Source organism: Helobdella robusta (assembly GCF_000326865.2).
Source record: "Helobdella robusta unplaced genomic scaffold HELROscaffold_109, whole genome shotgun sequence".
Classification (NCBI taxonomy): domain Eukaryota; kingdom Metazoa; phylum Annelida; class Clitellata; order Rhynchobdellida; family Glossiphoniidae; genus Helobdella; species Helobdella robusta.
This window is the reverse complement of record NW_008703612.1, coordinates 125,217-145,938: the sequence shown is the minus strand read 5'-3', so window position 1 is coordinate 145,938 and position 20,722 is coordinate 125,217. Positions and strand designations below refer to the sequence as shown.

General features: G+C 35.1%; 4 protein-coding genes across 4 annotated transcripts in view; 2 read left to right on the top strand and 2 right to left on the bottom strand.

The window, feature by feature from the left end:
* Positions 1-407: 407 nt before the first annotated feature.
* Positions 408-3,286, top strand: HELRODRAFT_194898 (hypothetical protein). The gene is made up of 6 exons (XM_009012532.1): positions 408-601; positions 731-782; positions 1,043-1,230; positions 1,698-1,749; positions 2,214-2,317; positions 2,611-3,286. Exons 1-6 carry the CDS (start codon positions 458-460, stop codon positions 2,833-2,835), a joined length of 765 nt encoding a protein of 254 aa, XP_009010780.1. The 5' UTR covers positions 408-457; the 3' UTR covers positions 2,836-3,286.
* A 2,760-nt stretch (positions 3,287-6,046) lies between these two features.
* On the bottom strand, positions 6,047-8,976 carry HELRODRAFT_183498 (hypothetical protein; the record flags this gene model as incomplete). The annotated part of the gene is made up of 3 exons (XM_009012531.1): positions 6,047-7,318; positions 8,533-8,700; positions 8,830-8,976. 3 exons carry the CDS (start codon positions 8,974-8,976, stop codon positions 6,047-6,049), a joined length of 1,587 nt encoding a protein of 528 aa, XP_009010779.1.
* Positions 8,977-10,742: 1,766 nt separating this feature from the next.
* On the top strand, positions 10,743-16,857 carry HELRODRAFT_194896 (hypothetical protein). The gene is made up of 9 exons (XM_009012530.1): positions 10,743-10,974; positions 12,355-12,456; positions 12,618-12,769; positions 13,182-13,295; positions 13,532-13,843; positions 14,179-14,348; positions 14,471-15,116; positions 15,366-15,495; positions 15,787-16,857. Exons 1-9 carry the CDS (start codon positions 10,834-10,836, stop codon positions 16,393-16,395), a joined length of 2,376 nt encoding a protein of 791 aa, XP_009010778.1. The 5' UTR covers positions 10,743-10,833; the 3' UTR covers positions 16,396-16,857.
* A 1,949-nt stretch (positions 16,858-18,806) lies between these two features.
* HELRODRAFT_183496 (hypothetical protein) overlaps positions 18,807-20,722 on the bottom strand; it is a gene marked incomplete at both ends in the record, with an annotated part of 4,363 nt that continues 2,447 nt past the window's right edge. Inside the window, 6 exons of the mRNA XM_009012529.1 lie at positions 18,807-18,973; positions 19,119-19,179; positions 19,298-19,401; positions 19,636-19,705; positions 19,882-20,063; positions 20,379-20,533. Of these exons, the coding sequence (XP_009010777.1) occupies positions 18,807-18,973; positions 19,119-19,179; positions 19,298-19,401; positions 19,636-19,705; positions 19,882-20,063; positions 20,379-20,533 (739 nt within the window). The remainder of the gene's footprint in view (positions 18,974-19,118; positions 19,180-19,297; positions 19,402-19,635; positions 19,706-19,881; positions 20,064-20,378; positions 20,534-20,722) is intronic.

Sequence of the window (20,722 nt, the reverse complement as noted above, 5' to 3'; positions counted from 1 at the left end):
CGTTTAATGGATTCAACAAATTATTTAACAATCAACTTTGATCCTTACTACGCTTAGGTCTAACTAGAGTCTAGGAATAGTTACTAATACTAATACTAACTAGTCTAGTCTAGTTACTAGACATTTGTTACATATATAAAGAGTAATACTTAAGATATATGTCTTCTAATATTGAATACATAACACTAATTTATGTTGAAGTTATGTAAAGAATTATAATTAAGATATATTAGTATATCAATAATTAAGATATATGGCATCTAATACATGGATATATACATATTATATCCATGATATAATATTAGACTTATATCCAAGACAGTAAATTATGTTGAAGTCTGCGCTAGATTTTAATAACTTAGAGTAACTTTTCTACATTGTTCACTTTTACAAACTTCCCTCAACCGGTCAATTGATATTGTCTGCCGATTGCCTGTTTGTCGGTTTTTTCTGTAAGATGGAAGCCTCTCTAGCAGCAAAATCGATTTTCTTAACAGGCTGCAGTAGAGGAATTGGTTTGGAGTTTGTGAAACAGTTGTTAAAACTCCCCAACAAGCCAAAATACATCTTTGCCACCTGTCGGGATGTTGAAAAAGCCAATGTTAGTGAGCTTTCTCCTCTCAGAAGTTTGGACTCAAAAATTTAATTATTTATTTTATTAATTAAAAAAATTTTATATAATTTATAGGAAATGTTAAATAGACTGAAAATAAATTTATAACTTTTGTAGGAATTGAAAGATCTGGCCAAAAAGAATCCTGAAGTTTATCTTCATAATCTTGGTGAGCATTCTTTCTAAATAACAATAATTTAATTTTCTGATATATAAGTTTAAATTAAGCAAGATAATTGTTGAACAATTTATTTATTGTATAACAATTATTTTCAATGTTTTAGATTTGTAAATACTTAATAAGTAAAATAAAATTATTCAATTTTTACTTCATTTATTATTTTAATTAATTGAAGGCTAAAAACATCAATCATATTAATATTAATTCTTTTGTTTTGCAGTATTTTAAAACAATTATTTTTTTCACAGATGTCACTGATTTTGAAAGTTTTCCCTCCGTCGTTTCGTGGGTTAAAGAGAAAGTTGGGGATGGAGGTTTGAACCTGTTGATCAACAATGCAGGCATCTTTGATGTATCAGCTCTTGATGTAATCAGCAGGGAGAAGATGAAGCAGTCTTTCGAAGTTAACTGTGTGGCACCTCTCATGTTGGCTAGGGTGCGTGGGGCACTCTTTTCTCTTTTTTTATTTATAGATTTTTATTTTAAATTTTTATACTATATTCCAGGTTTTTAATCTATTTTTTTTTATCTAATTTAAAGAATATTATATTGTTGAATTTCATATTTGTATAGATTACTATTAGTTATAAAAAAAAGAATTTATGATTTTTTCATGATCTGATGTTTGCCTAGATTTTGTCATAATCTATAGGATAAATGGTTCTTTTTTAAATTTGTATTCGTGTAAAATAATTCTTTATCTGATCATTTTTACATTGTTTATTAAAAGGTTATATTACTACACACTAACTCTCATCATTAAACTAGTGCATTGAAGATTTCATTCAAGTTTTTTTAAAAATATTTATTTTTTTATTTAATTTAGTTTTTATTTTTCAGTTAATCAAATCTTTAATGAATATGTTTAAATTGTAATTCACTGAACCAATCACAATGGGGCAGGCTTTTGTTCCACTGCTGAAGAAGGCAAGTTCGGCTGCTGGCGGAGATAATGGTTGAGTTAATTTTTTTCATATATCATCATCTTTACTTTTTTTAATATTTTTTTTAATTTAATTTTTTTTGAATTTGTGTTTATGGTGCTCTAATGACATCACATAATCTGTTTATTAAATATAATTTTCATACAGGTGTTTTAATCTTCATTCATCAATCCATTCATCTATCTTTTCATGGTCCTTATCTATCAATCATTCTTACATCGGTTCGTCTATCCAATTTGTTGATCCATTCATATATTCATTCATCCACCCATGTTTCAAACCATCTACTCGCCTCTCTAATTGATTTGTCAAGTGATTCATCTGTTCCTGTATCTCTCAAACTGACATCTTTTGTTTCATTTGAACACCCATCCGTTTATCTATCTATCTATCCATCTATTTATCCAGCTAACCATCCATCTAACCACTCATTCATCCATCCATCTAACCATCCATCCAATCATTTAACTGTTAGGCATGATGAGTTGTTCGAAGGCTTGCATAGTGAATGTGACTTCCAGGATGGGCTCCATTGAAGACAACACCAGTGGCGGGCACTACTCATACAGGGCTAGCAAGGTTAACTCTTTTGTCATTTATTTATTCATTCGTTCGTTCGTTCGTTCGTTCATTCGTTCGTTCATTCATTCGTTCGACCGTCCGTTCATTCATTCGTTCATTCATTTATTCATAATTTTTGTTTAGTTAAGAGTTCATTTGTGTTTTTGTTTTATCATTTTCTATATTCAACTAAGTCGTTAAGCATATCGAATTTTCAGTAATCAATAGATTCTTAGAATGAAGTTTTTAATTAAATTAAATTAATTAAATTTTAATTTAATATTAAGATAAAATAATTAATTCTATACTAGGCCGCCTTGAACATGGTCAGCAAGAGTCTGAGCGTTGATTTGAAATCAGCTGGCATCTTGGTGGGTGTGGTCCATCCCGGTTGGGTGCAAACAGATATGGGAGGAGCCAATGCCCTCATCACAACTGAAGTCAGTGTCAAGGGTCTCATAAAAGTGCTCTCCTCTCTCAACCAATCAGATGCGGGCTTTTTTAAAAGTTTCGATGGCTCCACCATTCCTTGGTGAGCTGCTATTGGTCGGTTGATTTGATTTGTCTGTGGTTGCTCAAAGATTTATATAACTTAACTCATATATGGGATTGTAAGTGTGATGAAGATGAAGAGTGGATTGATGTGTGGTGGTTCGTTACGTTCAATGCTGTGATATTATTATTATTATTATTTTTTGTTGGGAGGTTATCGAAATTTGATTTTTGAGGACCTGTTATTTGATTGACGCCATCGTCATGCTTTTCAACGCTGAGTTCGTTTCTAATTCTATTGTTAAATTCTTTCGTTAAACTTTTATTTCAAAGTTTTGTTACTTCAGTTATTATCTTCAGTTACTTTATTATTCGTTCATGTTGCTTGATCATTGATAAAAAAAATTATATAAATGAAAAAACTTTTTGTTTTTTTCATTCTGTTTAATATGCATCTAAATTTCAATGAATATCTATCCGATTGAACGTTTGTACATACATCTTCTTTCTTTCTACGTACCGTGTTTCCTCATATATAAGACATCCCTCAAATATAAGACCTAGCACGTTTTTTGTCTATTTTTCTAATATAAGCCCTCCCTCGAATATAAGCCCTCCCTCGATTATAATTTCTAGTATGAATCAGCTGACAACAACAAAAACTTCTGTCAAAACCACACCGGAAACGTCAACTGCTGCAAGATTTTTCGTTTTTCGAGGATTTTTCGTTTTTCGAACTGTTTTTCCTCCTTCAAGCATATCCTGAGGTTACAAAGCTGTCAAAGTAAGGGTTGTTTTTTCTATTTAAATAAACTATTTTGTAACATTTTGCCCATATTTAAGATGAGTGGCAAGAGGAAAAGTTACTCTGTCGAATACAAAAAAGGAATTGTGGAAGAATGCAGAGATCAAAATATTACTGCATTTTGCAAAGAGAAGAAGTTGGACGTACGAATGGTTAGGAAATGGCGAGCACAGTATGATGATCTCAATCAAAAGGTTGAAGATGGGCAGGCAAAAAAAAGAAAATGTGGCTCTGGAAATCGTCCATTCTTTCCAGAGTTAGAAGACATCATCTTTGACTGGATTGCTGAGAAGAGAGAAAACCGTATGGTAGTGCGCAGAGCTGAGATTCAAGCTTTTGCTCTCGAGATGGCTCCTACACTTGACATCCCTCCTGAGGAGTTCAAAGCTTCAAAATGTTGGCTGGATCGCTTCCTTCAGCGGTATGAACTCTCACTACGAAGATCAACAACACTGTTCAAGCTTGAGGATAAAGAAGCTGTCAAGAGAGCTCTCATGTTCAAGTCTTTCATGGATGGTTTGGATTTTTCAAAGTATCAGCTTTCCAACATGATTGCTATGGATGAGACTGCTGTTTACATGGGTCAGGACACTCAAAAGACAGTCGACTTCAGAGGAGCTTCATCAATTTATGTACCATCAACTGGATATGAAAGTGCACGCGTCACCTGCATTTTGGCAATTCGTCTGGATGGGAAGAAAGCTGCTCCACTTCTTATTACCAAAGGGAAGAAAGAAAAGATTGAATGCCAGGGAGGAGTTTATGTCTTGGAATCAGAAAAGGCATGGAGTACGCAGATTGTAATAAGAAAATGGGTGGACCTTATGCTGCCACTTGTTTTAAGAGGAAGTCAACGAGGTCTCCTCATTTGGGACTCTGCAAGCACTCATCGTGCAAAGGATATGAAAAACTTCTTGGCAGAAAGAAGGGTTGATCAGGTTATGATCCCAGCAGGGATGACTGCTTACCTCCGGACCTTGGACATTGCAATAAACAAGCCTTTCAAGGATTACCTCAGACTTGAAATCAATGATTATATTGAGAATAGGATGTCAAGGAACAAAAATAACAACTTCCTGAAGCCTAATCTGCAAGAGGTAGTCTCTTGGGTAAGGAATGCATGGGGCAAAGTCACTGATAGCTGTGTTGCAAAGGCTCTGAAAGCAGGGTACTTGGACAAAACATCGCCATTTGAAGCGAGCTACATCGCAAAACACGATAGATTGGGACCTATGATACTGAAGGAGCTGGAGTCAAATGAAATCTTGGCTGGAATTCAAGGTCTTGATCTGGAAGAAAATGATGATATCCCAGAAGATGATGATCTTATTGTATTTGAATAAAATAGTATTGTATTTGGGAAAAATAAATGATGTCGAAAAAATTGGCATAATAATATAAGCCCTCCCTCGAATATAAGACCTAGGGCAATTTTTGGGAAAAAATTAATATAAGACCCTGTCTTATATTCGAGGAAACACGGTAGAGGTATCTATCGAAAATTTGATGAATGGTCGTTGATTTTTTATGCAAAAAAAATCTGCGTAAATTTTGAACGTGGGCACATTTGGTGTATGCGTTTGTACAAATAATTTATGTGTTAATGCCTATGTGCGTGTGTGCTTATTTGTGTGTGCGTGCCTTTGTTTGTGTGCGTGTGTGCTTATTTGTGTGTGCGTGTGCGTGCCTTTGTTTGTGTGCGTGTGTGCTTATTTGTGTGTGCGTGTGCGTGCCTTTGTTTATGTGTATGTGTTTGGGCTTATTGCTTGCGCCTAAAAGTTTGTTAGCATATGGAGAGCGTGGGAATCTGTCTGCTGTCTGTCGTCGTTTAATTGAAGTTCGTTGTAGCGATGGTGGTGGCGGTGATGACGATTAGTGGAGTGAGGAGGAGGCAGATGGTAAAGGCGGTGAGGAAAAGGAAAAAAATAAATGAGATGAATTTTATTATAATCGAATACTTTGAATGAAGAAAGACAACGAGGGACACGTTCGTACATGAGCAAGAAATTTTCCACCATATTTGATAACATTCTAAAAATGATAACTAAATCTAACAATGATTTTGACTAGTTTTCAACTACATAAGAACATTTCACGTATTTAGAACTTTGGAATACAAAAATAATTAATTCTATGTTCACTAGTTAACCATTGTTTAGGTGCAATCTACCATATTACTTTTTTTAATGTGCCTATCGTATATATATTATATATATATTATATATATATATATATATATATGTTTGTGTGGGATTGATTGTGTTCGTATGTACATACATGTGTATATATATACATACACGTGTATTATGCACGTGTAGTGTATGAATACATTGTATATATGCATGAATATATTACAAAAAAACCTTTAATGCTATAACAGAATCTTGCTACCTTATTACTGTAAAAATCAATTGATAGAGCAAAGTATCTAAAATCCATGAAGTGACGCGCTAAACAATGGTTTGAAAAGGTTTAGTCTCGATACCTTGGTAGGCGAAATACAGCGCCCTGCTGTTGTAGTATACTCCCAGAACAATAAAAACGCAGCCTAAGATAATGATGATGACGTCGAAAACCTTACGATACCATGGCAACAATTGGTTTTTAATCACCAGGTGGAAGTAGGCTGGCCAGACGAATGAGAGCATGTTGGCGGTGAATGACCCAATGAGGGCGATGAGGATGGCGTAGTGAGGTATTGAGATGGCCAGCCAGGAAATCAAGCAGACGAACACTGCGCGCAACAACCAGGCCCAACATCTCAGTCCATTGATCAATCCGTCACTGTAATAACACGACGGAAGCAGTGTGATTGGCTGACCGACGAACAAAGCGTTCTGTAACAGTTCAACTGCTGCATAATAGGGCAAGGGGTAAGAGGAAAGTGCTTTGATGACAAGTAGGATGTTGATAGTGATTTTCAGCGCGTAACTGCTGATGTTGTTCGTTATGACTTCTTGCGTCTCGTCTCCAAACGTAACGAAACCGAAGTAAGCAAATAATGATTTGAAGACAGCGGCCACAAAATGCGACCAGGCCATCATCGGCCTGAACTTCTTGCGGTCCTTCATGCTGCCCTCCAGAGATGGTAGAAACATCTGCGATGTGTAGCTGAACATAACGATCCCCAACGACATCGGCAGCGTGTTGATGTCCACTTCAAGCTGCACGACGTCAAACTTCCAGTGCTGTACTTGCGTCAAACAGTATATTAGCACGATCCCGTTTATGATCACGTGGCTGAGAAAATTCCAGAAGCTTAACCAGGCCACGTGTTTCATGCTTTTCAAAAAAGCACACATCAACAGAGGTGCCGTCGCGATGATTATCCACTTGGTTAGCGATATTCCAAGTTGCGGTAGCATGCTTTGTAACAATTCCCCGCATAGTAGGACGTAGAGTATACACGTCATTATCAATTCGATCATCTGGGCAGTGTACACGATCCACCGACCGACGTTGTGGCCCCACACTGCTCCAGCGATATCTGCGTACGTGTTTCGAATTCGCTTTCTGATCTTGACCGTGTGATGTTTTTGTTGCAGCTGTGACTGTTGCGGTTGGTGGTAGTGGTAATATTGGTGTTGCTCGACTTCCTCGTAGAGACACTCGATGAGGATGTCGCCGGTGTAGTAGCAGATGCACGGGATGACGACCATGGACAGCAAGGCGATGTAACCTCCCTGCAGTATCGTGTATGGTAGGGAGACCAGACACATACCCTGAGATGAGGATGATGATGCTGGTGATGATGATTATGAAGATGATGCTACTGATGATGATTTTTGCAAAAAAACACGTTATAAAAGGAAAAAGTGTGTTACCACCATCGTCCCCATGCAATTTTCATCATAAAAATGTCATGAGAAATGAGTTACAGCTTCAACTAGAACTAGAATACACTCTAGCTTTGGGCAAATATTTTAAAAAATGAATTTACATATTGCTATTAAAGATTGAGAATTTTAAATAAAATGCAAAATCAGTAGGTACAGATTTTATCTTAACGTTGCATCTCTCCGGGTCAGTCATATTTTAAAACGAGTCTAAAATTGTTTCTGCATTGCAATATTGCCATTTCGAAATTTACGCCTCAGTTATTTTTCGCTTATCGCGTTATACAAAGATGAGGAAATTTAATTCTCGTTAAAAACTAAAAAAGCAATTAATTATTCGTTTGATGTATCTTACAAAAATCCAAAGGAAGTATCCTATGTGTTCGAGCGACACTCGCATCCTAAATGATGTATTTTTGTATTTTTTAAATGTGAACTATGCAACATGTGCGTTTGAGCTTTCTCACAGCCACTAAAGTACACTCACACATACAAACACACACACGCATACAAACACACACACAAACACACTTACTCCCAGTGTATGGCTTGAACAAAGACAGCAATAGATCATTTGGCGACACGTGCGTTTGAAGAAGCCGTTATCAATTTACTACTGGCCATGAAGTTATTGAATATAAAGATGGTACCAACTTCTCATATCCTCCTTTCTTGAACGTTTTAACATTGTATGATGCTTCCTTCGGTTCAATTGTACGTACGTGTTTGTGTCAATTTAATTTTTTAGAGTTTAGTAATGGCTCGTGCGGTAAAAAGTCTGATTGACTAATTAAACAACTGCCACATTTTCAGTGGTGTTATATGACATAACATACTTTTAAATTACAATGTTTCAACAATTTTTCCCCATTGGACAAACAAAGTCAGGCAGACGTGTAGGAATGCGAATTATTAAAGCCCGATAGACCGCAATTGAGTTTGAAACTTGCGTTATTGTAACATACATTAATTGGCCATTAATGATTTATAAACAGCATTAGTTTGCAGATTGGCTATTTTGAAATAATAAAAATATAAATACTAACTAAATTTAAATAATTGCGGTGACAAATTAAAGAGTCATATTTTTTTAAACGAACTTGAATGGCATTGGTGACATTGAGGGCGGCTTGTGCTGCCGATATACTGCTGTCACTCAGGAATATCCTATCGTCGTCGTCGTCCTCACCAACGACACCCGATTTCAGATTCAATTCGTCGAAATTGTACCAATGTTGCTGTTGCTGGTCGTCTGATTCTTTCTGGTCCTTCGTGTTAAATGTTTGTTGTGTTAGTTGTTTTTGTGGTGGTAGTTGTTTTTGTGGGGGTTGTAGCGGCTGCTGTTGCGGTTGTTGTTGTTGTTCAAATATGGTAGTCGTCGCGGTTGGCCGATTTACATCCCGCCTGAAGTCATCAAATTTTATAAATTCCGTTTTGCTGCTGCTGTTGCCTCCGCGGAAATTTAAATTCTTCAATTTGTTGGCGGGAGAGCTGACGATGTTCTTCAACCTCTCCATCGCTGAACTCGTCAAATATTTTGACATCTTTTATCACCTTTCTATGCGCGCGTGCAACCACAAGCATCGAAGCAGTTTCAAATCCGTCAACCTTTTATATAGGTTGTATATATATTATATATATTATATATATATATATATATATATAACATACATATACATCTATACACATGTACATGAATTTGTGTATATTTGAAGGCTGTATGTATATATGGTTAAAATAACGATGCCTGTATATGTTTTTCTTCTCAGATAGATAGCTCAAAAATATATGAATATAATATTATATCCATGAGATAGCTAGCTGACTGGATTGATAGACGGATGGATAGATAGGGCTGGGTGGATGACTTGGACACATCTTCTCTATCGTATTAATTATTCATCGCTTTTTTAAACCTATCTCTGATTTTTCTAATAGATTGATAAATCACTTTAACAGCTGTTTTATTTCCATATTCCAATAGACAGTATCCTAAAAATGTGTCAAGAAGGTTCCGATCATGTCTTTCGCTCCTTCTTACCTCCAATTAAAAACCCCTGTCACGTAACTTACAACAACGTCAATACAGTGATGCAATTCTTTCACATTTTTTTCGTCACCTTGATTAACCGAAGCGGACCGTTTTAAAGCTATTGACATTAAGTTATAGGTTACATAAGAACTGAAAAGATTCACTGGACATAAATGCTGAAAAATTTGTCTAAAATTACAATATCGATAATTTAACCTGTAGGTCATGTCATAGTAATTACCAGTGTTGTCCGAGGAGGGGATGGTAACCTCGGGGCTATCTTATTAAAAAAAATGACTGAGCCCCGAATATAAATTTCGATTTTGATTATACATTTAAAAAAATCGAAGTAGCCATGCCTTGATGTTGCCCTATCGTATTTTTTTCGTTATGAATTTTACTTAAGAACAGCTATGACGCCACACAACTATTATTATTTCATTGGTGCAGGAAACATTAAAACAACTGACACAAACATATCTAAAAAATAAACAATCTACATTTGTGCATCTGCAGCTGTAATATGACGCAAACATTTTCAGTAAAGCTGACATTAAGGCCAGTTATTATAGTTCAATTCCTGTGTGCAATTTGATCATTTTGACAAAATTCTGGACTTGTTCTTTACTTAACAACATGAATTTTTGCTATGTTGCCATACTAAAAAAAATTAAAAAAAAACTATATTTTGACCATACAGATATAAAAAAATTATATTCATTTTTCTACAGTTTCTGCGTCTGTCGGATCCTGATTTTTAAAGAATAATAATAAAAAATTTTATTCAATATGTATGTAATCGTTATTACAATTACTAAAAATAATCCGACGGAGGCAGTTGAAGTTTTTTGGTCTCATCATGCGAAGAAAAGAATGGAAAATCCAACAACTACAGGAAAGATTGCAGGGAGAAGAGATCGCGGTCAACAACGAATTACATTCGTGAAGTCCTTGTGTCACTTGTTGAATATCACCACATTTCAACCATATAATTAGAAAGTGTTAAAGATCGGGTTTTGTGGAGGTCGATGGTCGTCATGTCCTCAAAGGAAGAAGTATGCAGTCTGCAGTCTAAGCATTATAAGCATGGATATAATATATATATATATACATATATGCATCCATGTTCTAAGTATATAGTATTATATATATATATATATATATGTGTGTGTGTGTGTGTGTGTGTGTGTGTGTGTGTGATATTAATATATTCATGACTTAAGGACAAATGAAGAGCAGAGTCTTCCCCCATTTAGTGTCTTTTTTTAATTGCGCACACACGCACGCACGCACAAGATGGCGCTTTATATAGAGAGTATATTGTGTGGAATCTGTATGTTTGTCTTTGTGCGTGAGAAAAGCAGTAAAGATGGAAGATCGGTTAATGGACGTTAGCGTCGTGTTCTTCACCGCCCCTACTCATCCCTTGCATGATGTCCGCGTATACAGGCCAAAACTGATGTTGTATCGTGTCCGACGGGATATTTCTCTTGAATCTTTGAGGGAACGGGTAATTTTATTTTACTACTGCGTCTTCATTTTTTCTATTTAAAGCTTCAGCTGTGTGCGTGTGAATGATGAATGCAGTGCTTTGTTAGTTTGGCAGGCCTCCTGCTTTTTATTCGCTTTGTTTATTCCGCTGGTCTTGTTCTATTAAAATTAAATTTTGCTTTGTCAAGGTAATTTTAGTGTGTTTTTTGTTTATTTTATTCAATTTTAAATGTAATTCGTTTGTTATTTAAAAAGTTGCTTAAATAATACATTGTAACTATAGACCCGGCCGCCGTTTCTGAACGTAAAAATAAGTAAGTGAAGGAAAAGTAGAAAAAATGATCAAATGACTTGGGAATTTTTTGCTTTTGTTTATTTTATACTTTATGACTAATTTTAATATTAGATTTTGTAATAATTTTTTTTGTTATATTAAATATTGACATTGTATTATTAATATTTATATTTCATTCAAGTTTAATATTTGAAAAGTGTTCTAAAAAATAATAAATTAAAGGTAAAAGTTTATTTCAATGAACATATATATACAAATATGTCATCCGATTTAGTTAGAGATTATGATGATGTCTCATCAGATTTAGAAATTAGGATGTCACTTTCAATTGAATGTTAATTGTTTTAAAAAAGTTCAAAATAATTTAAACACCAGTCAGTACTTTATGTTTATTTGCTTTCTTCTTTTGACATTTCTTCTAAGGTGAGTGTTGGGAATAAGAGATAAAAAATAGATGAAAGTGAAATAAAATGTTGAAATTTAGTGATGAGTTTGTTTCGTTAGAAGACAAAATAGATTAAATTTGATAAAAAAAAACTATAATTTTGGTACTTGCAGTCGTCTCCTAAAATATCTTACAGTTTTTATTTTTTTGATGATTCATAAAATAAAAGTTTTTTTAATCATATATATATATATATATATATATATATATAAATTTACAACTTTTCATTTTTTAGTGACTCTGGGCTCGTAACTTTTGAATAAAATTAGCCTTTATTTAGCTAACAATTAAATTGATTGCTCTGAATTGAGTTGTTTAATATTTGGGAAAAAAGTTTAAAAGCCAGCTGTTTCAGACTGTACAAAAGTGATTTGTGCATGGCATATAATAAATTAATAAAGAATTTCCTTCAAATAGTGATGGCCTACAAATATATAGTATAGCTCAAGTAGTAAATAAATATTACAATTATTGGTCTTTTTAACTTTTCATCATCAATGTTGTTATCAGGGTATCAAACCGGAACTGAACCTTAATTGGAAACGGTTAAACCGCAAACGAAAAAATTATGGTTAAATACCCTGGTTGTTGTTGTACTTAACTTTGTTTTTTTGATATTAATTAATTAATGTATAAATTTCTTTAATTTTGTTTACTAGCTCCAATCAGCAGTGGATAAGTGCATAGTATCATTAGTATATGTAAAAGGTGGTCACTGTCATACTGTTACTTCAGATGCAGTTTTATTGAAAGCAATCAAGGTATTCAATTGAGTCTTTTCTATCATATCCACTCTATCTCTTACTTTTTCTCTCTATCTTGCTTTCTCTCCATTTCTGCTTCTCTCCCTGTTCATTCTTTTAATTTTCTGCTTAAAATAAATTTCTTTCAGTCTCAATGAATAAGTTTTTTTTCTTGTTAGGGCTGCGGCAAAGAACTACGTCTATATCTGCTCGTGGATCCAGAAACACAATCCAACGATAATCCAACTGAAACTAATGCATGTACCTGTCCAAGATCTATGAATAACCAAAATAGTGAAGAAGAGGATATGGATAATTCTAGCCTCGATTGGTATGACATCGTCTTGTAATTAAATCACATACTCATAATGCATGATATCATTATTATATCATATCATTATCATGTCATTATCATTAATATTGTGTGTAATGTCATTATTGATTGGAATGATATATAATTGGATGAGAATGTCAAGTGGTAAGGAATTATATGCAAAGGGATTGTTGAGATGTGCTGTTTCGGTGCCGTTGTATCGTTGCTGAGTTTTTTCTACAGAGTCGCTCATGAAGTTATTTCAGAAGTGCACTCTGTGTGTGTTTGTGTGTGTGTGTGGTGTTGATGCTCTGAAGAGTTAATAAAGAAAGATTTAATAATAAAGTCAAGGCACTTTATCTCATTAATCATTAAAATAGTTTATTAACCACTTATTTAAGTACAGTAACATTGTTACATCAATCATTAGTTCTGGATCTACATCTTCCAGACTGGATTACCTCGAAGCTGACTGGGCCGATGATGATTGCCATAAGTGCAGTGTGTGTGAACGGAAGATTACATATTTCAGATATGTTTGCTGGTAGGTAGATGTGTGTGTCATCGTTATTATTTATCATTTATTGTTTATCATTAACTGATTCCTTGATAATAAAATGATGTGATGAGGTGAATTGTACGATAGTATCTAAATGATAAATCTTGATCAAAAAAGCAATTATGATCAATTAGAAAAAAAAGTGAAGTTGTTCATAGATACGTGTTTGCAATGTTAAACAAACTGACTGGATTATGTGGTTTATTTTATTTCTACAACAGTACCTGCTTGGAACATTTTTGCTACGACTGTCTCCCGAAGACCCCGCATTTCATGAACAATCATCTTATCCTCTTCATGAAGGGCATCGTCAAAAAAACTTCACCTGTTTCGCCACATATTTTTTCATTGCTTGATTGGGTTAGTAGTGGCTATCAGGATTCTGTTTCGGCTCATGATTGTGAAACTGCTGCTGGTAATGAAGCTACTCCAGGTGATAAGACTTTGAATGCTGGAGTTTCTTGTGAGAAAAAGAAGAATACAAATGCTTCGTTGGAAGTTGATGATGGTTCTCGTGGAATGATGATTGAAAAGTTGGTTACTTTATATTTTATGGTTTTCAGTTGTCTACTTTTTCATTATTTGCATCATACTTTTCTATATTTGATTTAGGTTTTCATGATTCAAGTTCTTTTTTTTAAATTTTTAAATGATCTTTCTGGTCGTCATCACATCAGTATCACAGTCGGTTTAATTAATTCAATCTGAGTGACCTGTTTTGATGTCGGCTTGCAATTATTATGCTTATCCTTGATTTTCTTCATTTTATTCATGGTACATCCCTGCCAGACTATTTGATATCTTTTATCACGTTTATGCTTTCAATTTTGGTTAAGTGAATTAAAAAATTTACAAATTTTCATCCCAGGTCTGAGACGCTGGAAAGCGATCTTGAGAGTGTTGCAAGTGACAAAGACAACTACGATTGTTTGGACGACTTTGTAATTGTCCCCATGCCAGATTGTTTCGATGTGAATCTGCCCGCTTCCAGGGACTGTTCCAGGGTTCTTTATATCTCCAGAGATGATGTTTCTACGAGTTAGAACGAAATTGATTTCTTTATTTTTAGCGTGTTTTTTTTAATTATTTATATAATTTTGATCATATTTGTTTCATTCATATTGTCATTACTTAATTTTTTGTTGAAAAACCCTTTTCAGCCAACAATGGAGGCTATGTTGTGGAGAATATAATAGAGTTTGTTGGCTCCCAACAAGAAGAAATTGATGTCCAGCAGCAACAGATTGATTCCCAGCAACAGCAGATTGATTCAGAGCGACAAATTGGTACACAAAAAGAACAAATTGAAGTGCAACAACCTGAGGTTGATTTACATCAACACCAACAAAGTGAGGTACAACAAGCTCAACAGCAACAGCATTTAGCCCAACAAAATCAACAGAACAAAACTACTGAACACAGCCGCGACAGTGATGATGACATTTCAGAGCATTTTGAAGAATGCCTCCAACATGAATATGAACATTACCACCTGAATCAGCAAAATGAACCTAAGATACGTGAAATTCCTGAGCCACAACAGCAGCAAAAGTGTTTCATTGAAGCTGAAATACAGCATCAACTTTTTAACTATATAGAACCGCCACCGCTGGATGAATTGGAACAATTATATCAAGAACATTCCATTGGGCTACAGCAGCTGCAACCAGATGGAGAAGATGTAACATGTGACAGTGAGATCGCCTTCCTCAGGCAGATAGATGAAATTGAATATCACGAGAACCAAACCAAACAATCCATTCCTCAGGCATCCATTAATAATGTTGATCCATTTTCTTTGAATGGGTAACAATTACATTGCTTGTTTATTTAGTTAATGCTTTTTTATGACTAATTTTCACACTATATTAATAATATCTTACATTTTCATTTCAAATCTATGCATCAGATTTTGACAGTTGAGATGTTCTCACCTCACATAATGTACTTGCTACACAAACCAGCCATTTTATAGAACAGACACACATGCACGCATGTTCAGTTCATGCGTCTCTGTAATTTTATAATATCGTATTTACATTAAACATTATGCAGGGATGGGGAAGAAGAAGCATCACCACTGCAGCTGGTTGCTGATGTGGTCAATACGGCTGGCAAGATGGCCAGCAAAGCAGCCAACAAAGCATTTGATGCTATGAAGCAAGCCTATCGGTCACTGCAAATTGTGAGTTTGTTGTTTGCCCTCTCTTATTTTTAATCACGGTGGTGGTGGTGATGATGGGGGTCATAGGGTAGAAAGGTAATGATTGATTGGGATGGTGTTTGTTGTGGTGGCGGTTGTGGTTATTGTTTATGCTCTGGATCATTTATTGAAATTAAATGAGGACCGTTGTATGAAATTGTAACGTGAACAACATAGATAGCATCACATAACCATAAATAACATGACATAACTGTGGACAACATCACCACTGTCTTTCTTCATCAACGTCGTTATCTTTCACTTTCCATCCAGCAACCATCCTCTCCAGGACCTTCAAGGAGTCCGTCATGTTTTGGCCATTCAAATGACAGCAACAACTTTAATTACAGCAACACAAATTACAACAATAATAATAATAATAGTAATAATAATAATGGTTGTCACAACAATGACAGGAGTGTAAATGGTAAAGCTTATTGTGGCAATAATTTAGGCAGAGGTGATAGCTCAGCGTACAATGTTGGTGGTGTTAATTTTAGTAATGTTAATGTTAACAACAACACCACTAGCTTTGGCTCGTCATCTGCGACAGATCGTGCTTGGACTCCAAAGCCAACAGATTGGACTCCAAAGCCAACAGGTTGGACTCCAAAGCCAACAGATTGGACTCCAAAGAAGGCCGACTGGGTGCCCCCAGAAGAAAATTGGGTCCCAAAACTAGCTGCATATTCATCTGCACCGACGTCCTCCTCCCGGGATTTGAACGCCATGAACCTGCTCGTTGAGATGGGTTTTGCTAACAGAAGGGTGAACAATAGGTTGGTAAAGATGTTCAATGGTGATATGGACCTTATTTTGAACGACATAACCAGCAATGGATACATCGATCGCACCTGCCCTGGCGTGTGGGATTTAGATTGAACAACGAGTGCATTTTGTAATTCTTAACTAATACACTGGCCGATGGCTAGATTGGTGTGGTGCAGAGTTAATGATATTTATGCATCGAATTGTCTCGGCTTTTAAAAAAACTTAACCCCATGTTAACAAACACATTTTTTAAAAAGAACCATTTACAAACTTATTTCGTCGTTTATCTGTTTTAATACCAATCGAAGTTTAATGACGCGCGTTGATTGAATGGATGTACTTTCTGGCACGTGTATGTTATGTGAACGGTCGGATGGTGTTGTTGAATTCAAGAATCAAGGTAATATTTGATTTTTAACTCTTATTAGCTTACATGACTATTTCTTAATTCGTATCATTTAGAGACACTGACGTTTGTCTAACATGATGTTAACAATGTATTTTTTAGTTATAACCTGTTCTCGTGCCTTCGTTATCTGTTTATTTGTTAGAGTGTAATCGAACGTTACCGTTACTCGCCACAGGTATTTCAAAATTTTTAATCGTCCTGCATATTTCCGCTATGCATGTGCAGTTGCTTACTTGGCGTTGTGAATGATTTCATTGGTTTGCAAGTTAGGGATTAGTTTGGCGAGCTAGTTTTAATCGTCGTGCCATTCATTCTTTTATTCACGTAACACTTTCAGAAAAATCGCTAAAATATTACGTCATTCACATCCCTCGACAAATACCTCCTCGCAGTGCCTTACCATCAAATTCCTTTTGTCATCCTACTCATTCAATGTTGTTTCACAGAAACACGCGTATGTTTTGTTTGCCCGTTTTGCTATTTGATTGGTTGGCACTGATTGAAAAGGCAAGAATGGCAGGTTACATAGTGGAACACATCATGGCCACATTCCATTCTAGACTGTACTGTTGAGCCATTTTCTGATTTTAAGATTTGTTTGTGATGAAAAAACAAAAACGACACATCGCTGTGAGCAAAATATTTCGTGTTTATTGAATATTCATAAAAACGCAGACAAGAACGAAAAATGCCATGTTTAATCTATATGCGACGGAATGTTTGGCTTCATTTTCTGAAAAAGCGTTGTGACTTAAAGTTTCTTCAAGAAATATTTTTGTAAAAGTTCTGTTTGAGCAGAAATCGATTAAGCTTAATTTGGTGAATTACGAAATAAGTCTGATTGCCGTCATAGTAAGTTATATTATTTGACTTGTTTAATGAAAATAATAGTTTGGAATATCATTCATGATGATGCGGATGATATAAGAATTGAAATATACATAATACCGGTTGATTACACACGACGCGCAAATTTCACAATAAATATTACGATAAATGAATAAATAATGATGATTAAACGGTGATATTCGGTGTCGCTTACAACTAGATGGAGCCTTCACTTCAAAAGTAATGAATTGTGGACGAAGCATAATAAAAAAAACGGTTTAAGGGAAAAAAAATGTTAATTCAAATAATAATTTAAAAATATGACAAAACCCGATGTTCCGGCAATAATAATTAAATATTAATAGCAATTAAGTAATAATAATTAAATAATAATAAACCTTATGGCAAAAACCTTATGGCCTGGCAATAAAATAATATGAAACGAAATGATGGTGATTTTTGTTTTTGTCTCAAAAGCAAATACTAAAAACCTAAGACTGAATTGTACGGCAGTAGTGCTAACACCATAATAATAATAATAATAATAATAAACGAAAAAAAAGATTACTCAATAATATTTCATGATAAAATGAAAAAATCAATAATGAACAATAAAAGTGTTTATTATTTCAACAACACGTCCTAAAAATGTGATGACTAATTACGAGTACCTACGACTGCAGTAAAAAATAAAAACAAGTAGCAAGACCCTTATGTGTTCTCCCCGATATAGCATAATAGAAGAACGCTTGGGATTTGAACCTGGGTTCTGATGGTCTTGAGGTAGTTAGGGCAGGCACCATGATGCTTTGCAGTCTTTTTGCCTCTCCTCGTCTCGTTAGCGTTAGACATGTCGTTTTAGAGCGATATTACAAGTTTATGAGAATGCGATCAACGATGATGACGACAAAAAGGTGATGATGATGGCATCAAGTTGATGATGATGACGAAGATGATGATGATGACAAAGATGATGATGATGACGAAGATGATGATGATAAAGAAGATGATGATGATGACGAAGATGATGATGATGACGAAGATGATGATGATGACGAAGCTGATGACGATGATAAATATGGAAAAATACTAAGAAGTTATCGTCTGTGTGAGATAAGATTCGTCATTCATGTCAACGATCTCTTTATTTGGTCTAAAATTTTCCTTGGAGATAATAAACGATGAAGAGACATATTAAAACTCACTGACAGAGATAAAGAAACACATGTATTGTAAAAAAAACTGACGAGATACAAAATAACAAAATAATTCTGAAAATGTTCAGTCAGGCAGTCAACCAGGCCAGCACCAACTTGTTTTCGTAGAAGAGGATATATGCAGAATTCCTCCTACTCGTCAAGACGTTTTGTAAGTTGGTATCCCAGACGTTTTTGTCATCACATGTGTACCAACAACTACTTTTAGTATCATACACGTCGCTGACGTAATGACCTTATAAATATTCATTTGATCTTATTAACATTCGTTTTAAACTCATGAATAAATATCTTATCTGATCTTTACAATGTTTAACCACAGTTACCATTATTAAATGAGACACTAGAATAAGCGATGAGAATAAAAAATGGTGGTGAACCTGATGTTAAGGTTGGTCCTATGTGGCTGACCACTGCAACCAGTTCGTACACTTTGTCAGCCTGTTAAGAGACAGAAAAGTAAAAATGTGTTTAGTTTCATTTTAACAAAATCAAAAAACTCCATCATTAGATTAGACCGAGAGAGATTATTGCGTCATATAATTATTTAATTCACTACCTCACTCAGACTGATGTTCTCTAAGTCGCCACATTCCATTTCCTCGCTAGCCTGCAAGTGGCTTGTTGGTTGGTCAACACTGGGCTGCTCTTTTGTACTCTCACCTATGTATATTCAAACTCAACAGCTACGTCAAATTCTCCGTAGTCAAATGATTAGAAATCTACTCGTCAGTCTTAGAGAGGAGATATAACTCTACTTTTGAATAACATCAATAACAATAATAATAATAATAAATACAACAACAATAACGATAATAATAATTATCTTAGTACAGTTCCTGACAAGTAGAAGTGGCCATGGAAAGTAATAAAGTGATGTGGCGTGGCCATACTTACTGATCATATAAGATAGACTCAACGCCTTGGCTCTCCTCACATCTTCATCATCATCCTCTGCCCTTTGTGCCTATCAAACAATGAATTGCTTTATTACAGTAAAGAATTTCATTAAAATCACTTCATTTTCAAGGTTATAAACCCGAATGTGGTGATTTATTCCTGCGAAAATAACAAAAATTGACGGACAAAGTTTTTTGAAAAATTCAAGAAAATTGAAAAAATTGAAATATCAAAAAACCCGACTTCTAAATGACTGATTTTGATGGCTCTCTCAATGTCCCTATCCAACGCTTCATTTGTTGGACTGTAATCGGAAATAGGGCTGAAAAACATTGATGAGCTGGGATAAACAGATAGTGCCGAGGTTTGTATCTGCAGCTGTTGTAGTGGCGTAGGATTCGCTGGCCTGTCGTTCTCCTTGTCGTCTGTGGGCGCGTGAGGTCAGGTCAGGTTATTTTTTCTTTTTTTTTCCATCAAAGTTAATAACAACGTTATTGCCGTTATAATTATTGTTGATATTTTTTCGGCAATTTCTTTATGAACCACATTGGACTTGTACCAAAGCATTACCATTCGTTGAATGTATTCTCATGAAAATAACACTAATGATGTTATCTACTTGTCATCATCAACATCGTCACCGCCATAATCATCAATTCGCCATCAATTCGTTATCAATTCATCATCGATTCATCATCAAAAGTTATCAAGTAAGTGAATTTGTGAAAGAAAATTCAAACCATAGAAACTTTCATTATTGAGGAGAAGAGGCAAGAGTTCATCGTCGTCGACATTTGGTGGAGTCATTCTCAATGATTGTTGTAAAGATCTCTTGGAAGGTGTGCCAGTCAAATTACCGCGGCCTTCCTTACCAGAATTCGGTCTTGACCTTTTCCTTGACAAATTTTTGTCGAGTGATAATAAGCCGTTGTCGTTGAGAATGTTGTTGTTGTTGGATGTGAATGACGAGGGGTGGCGTGATTTGTTGGGGTTGGAGCCGTCCTTGAAAAAGACGATTCTTTTGGGCGACGAGTCTATACTCTTGCTACTGTAATCTTCACTCAAAGTCAAAACGTACCGCCAA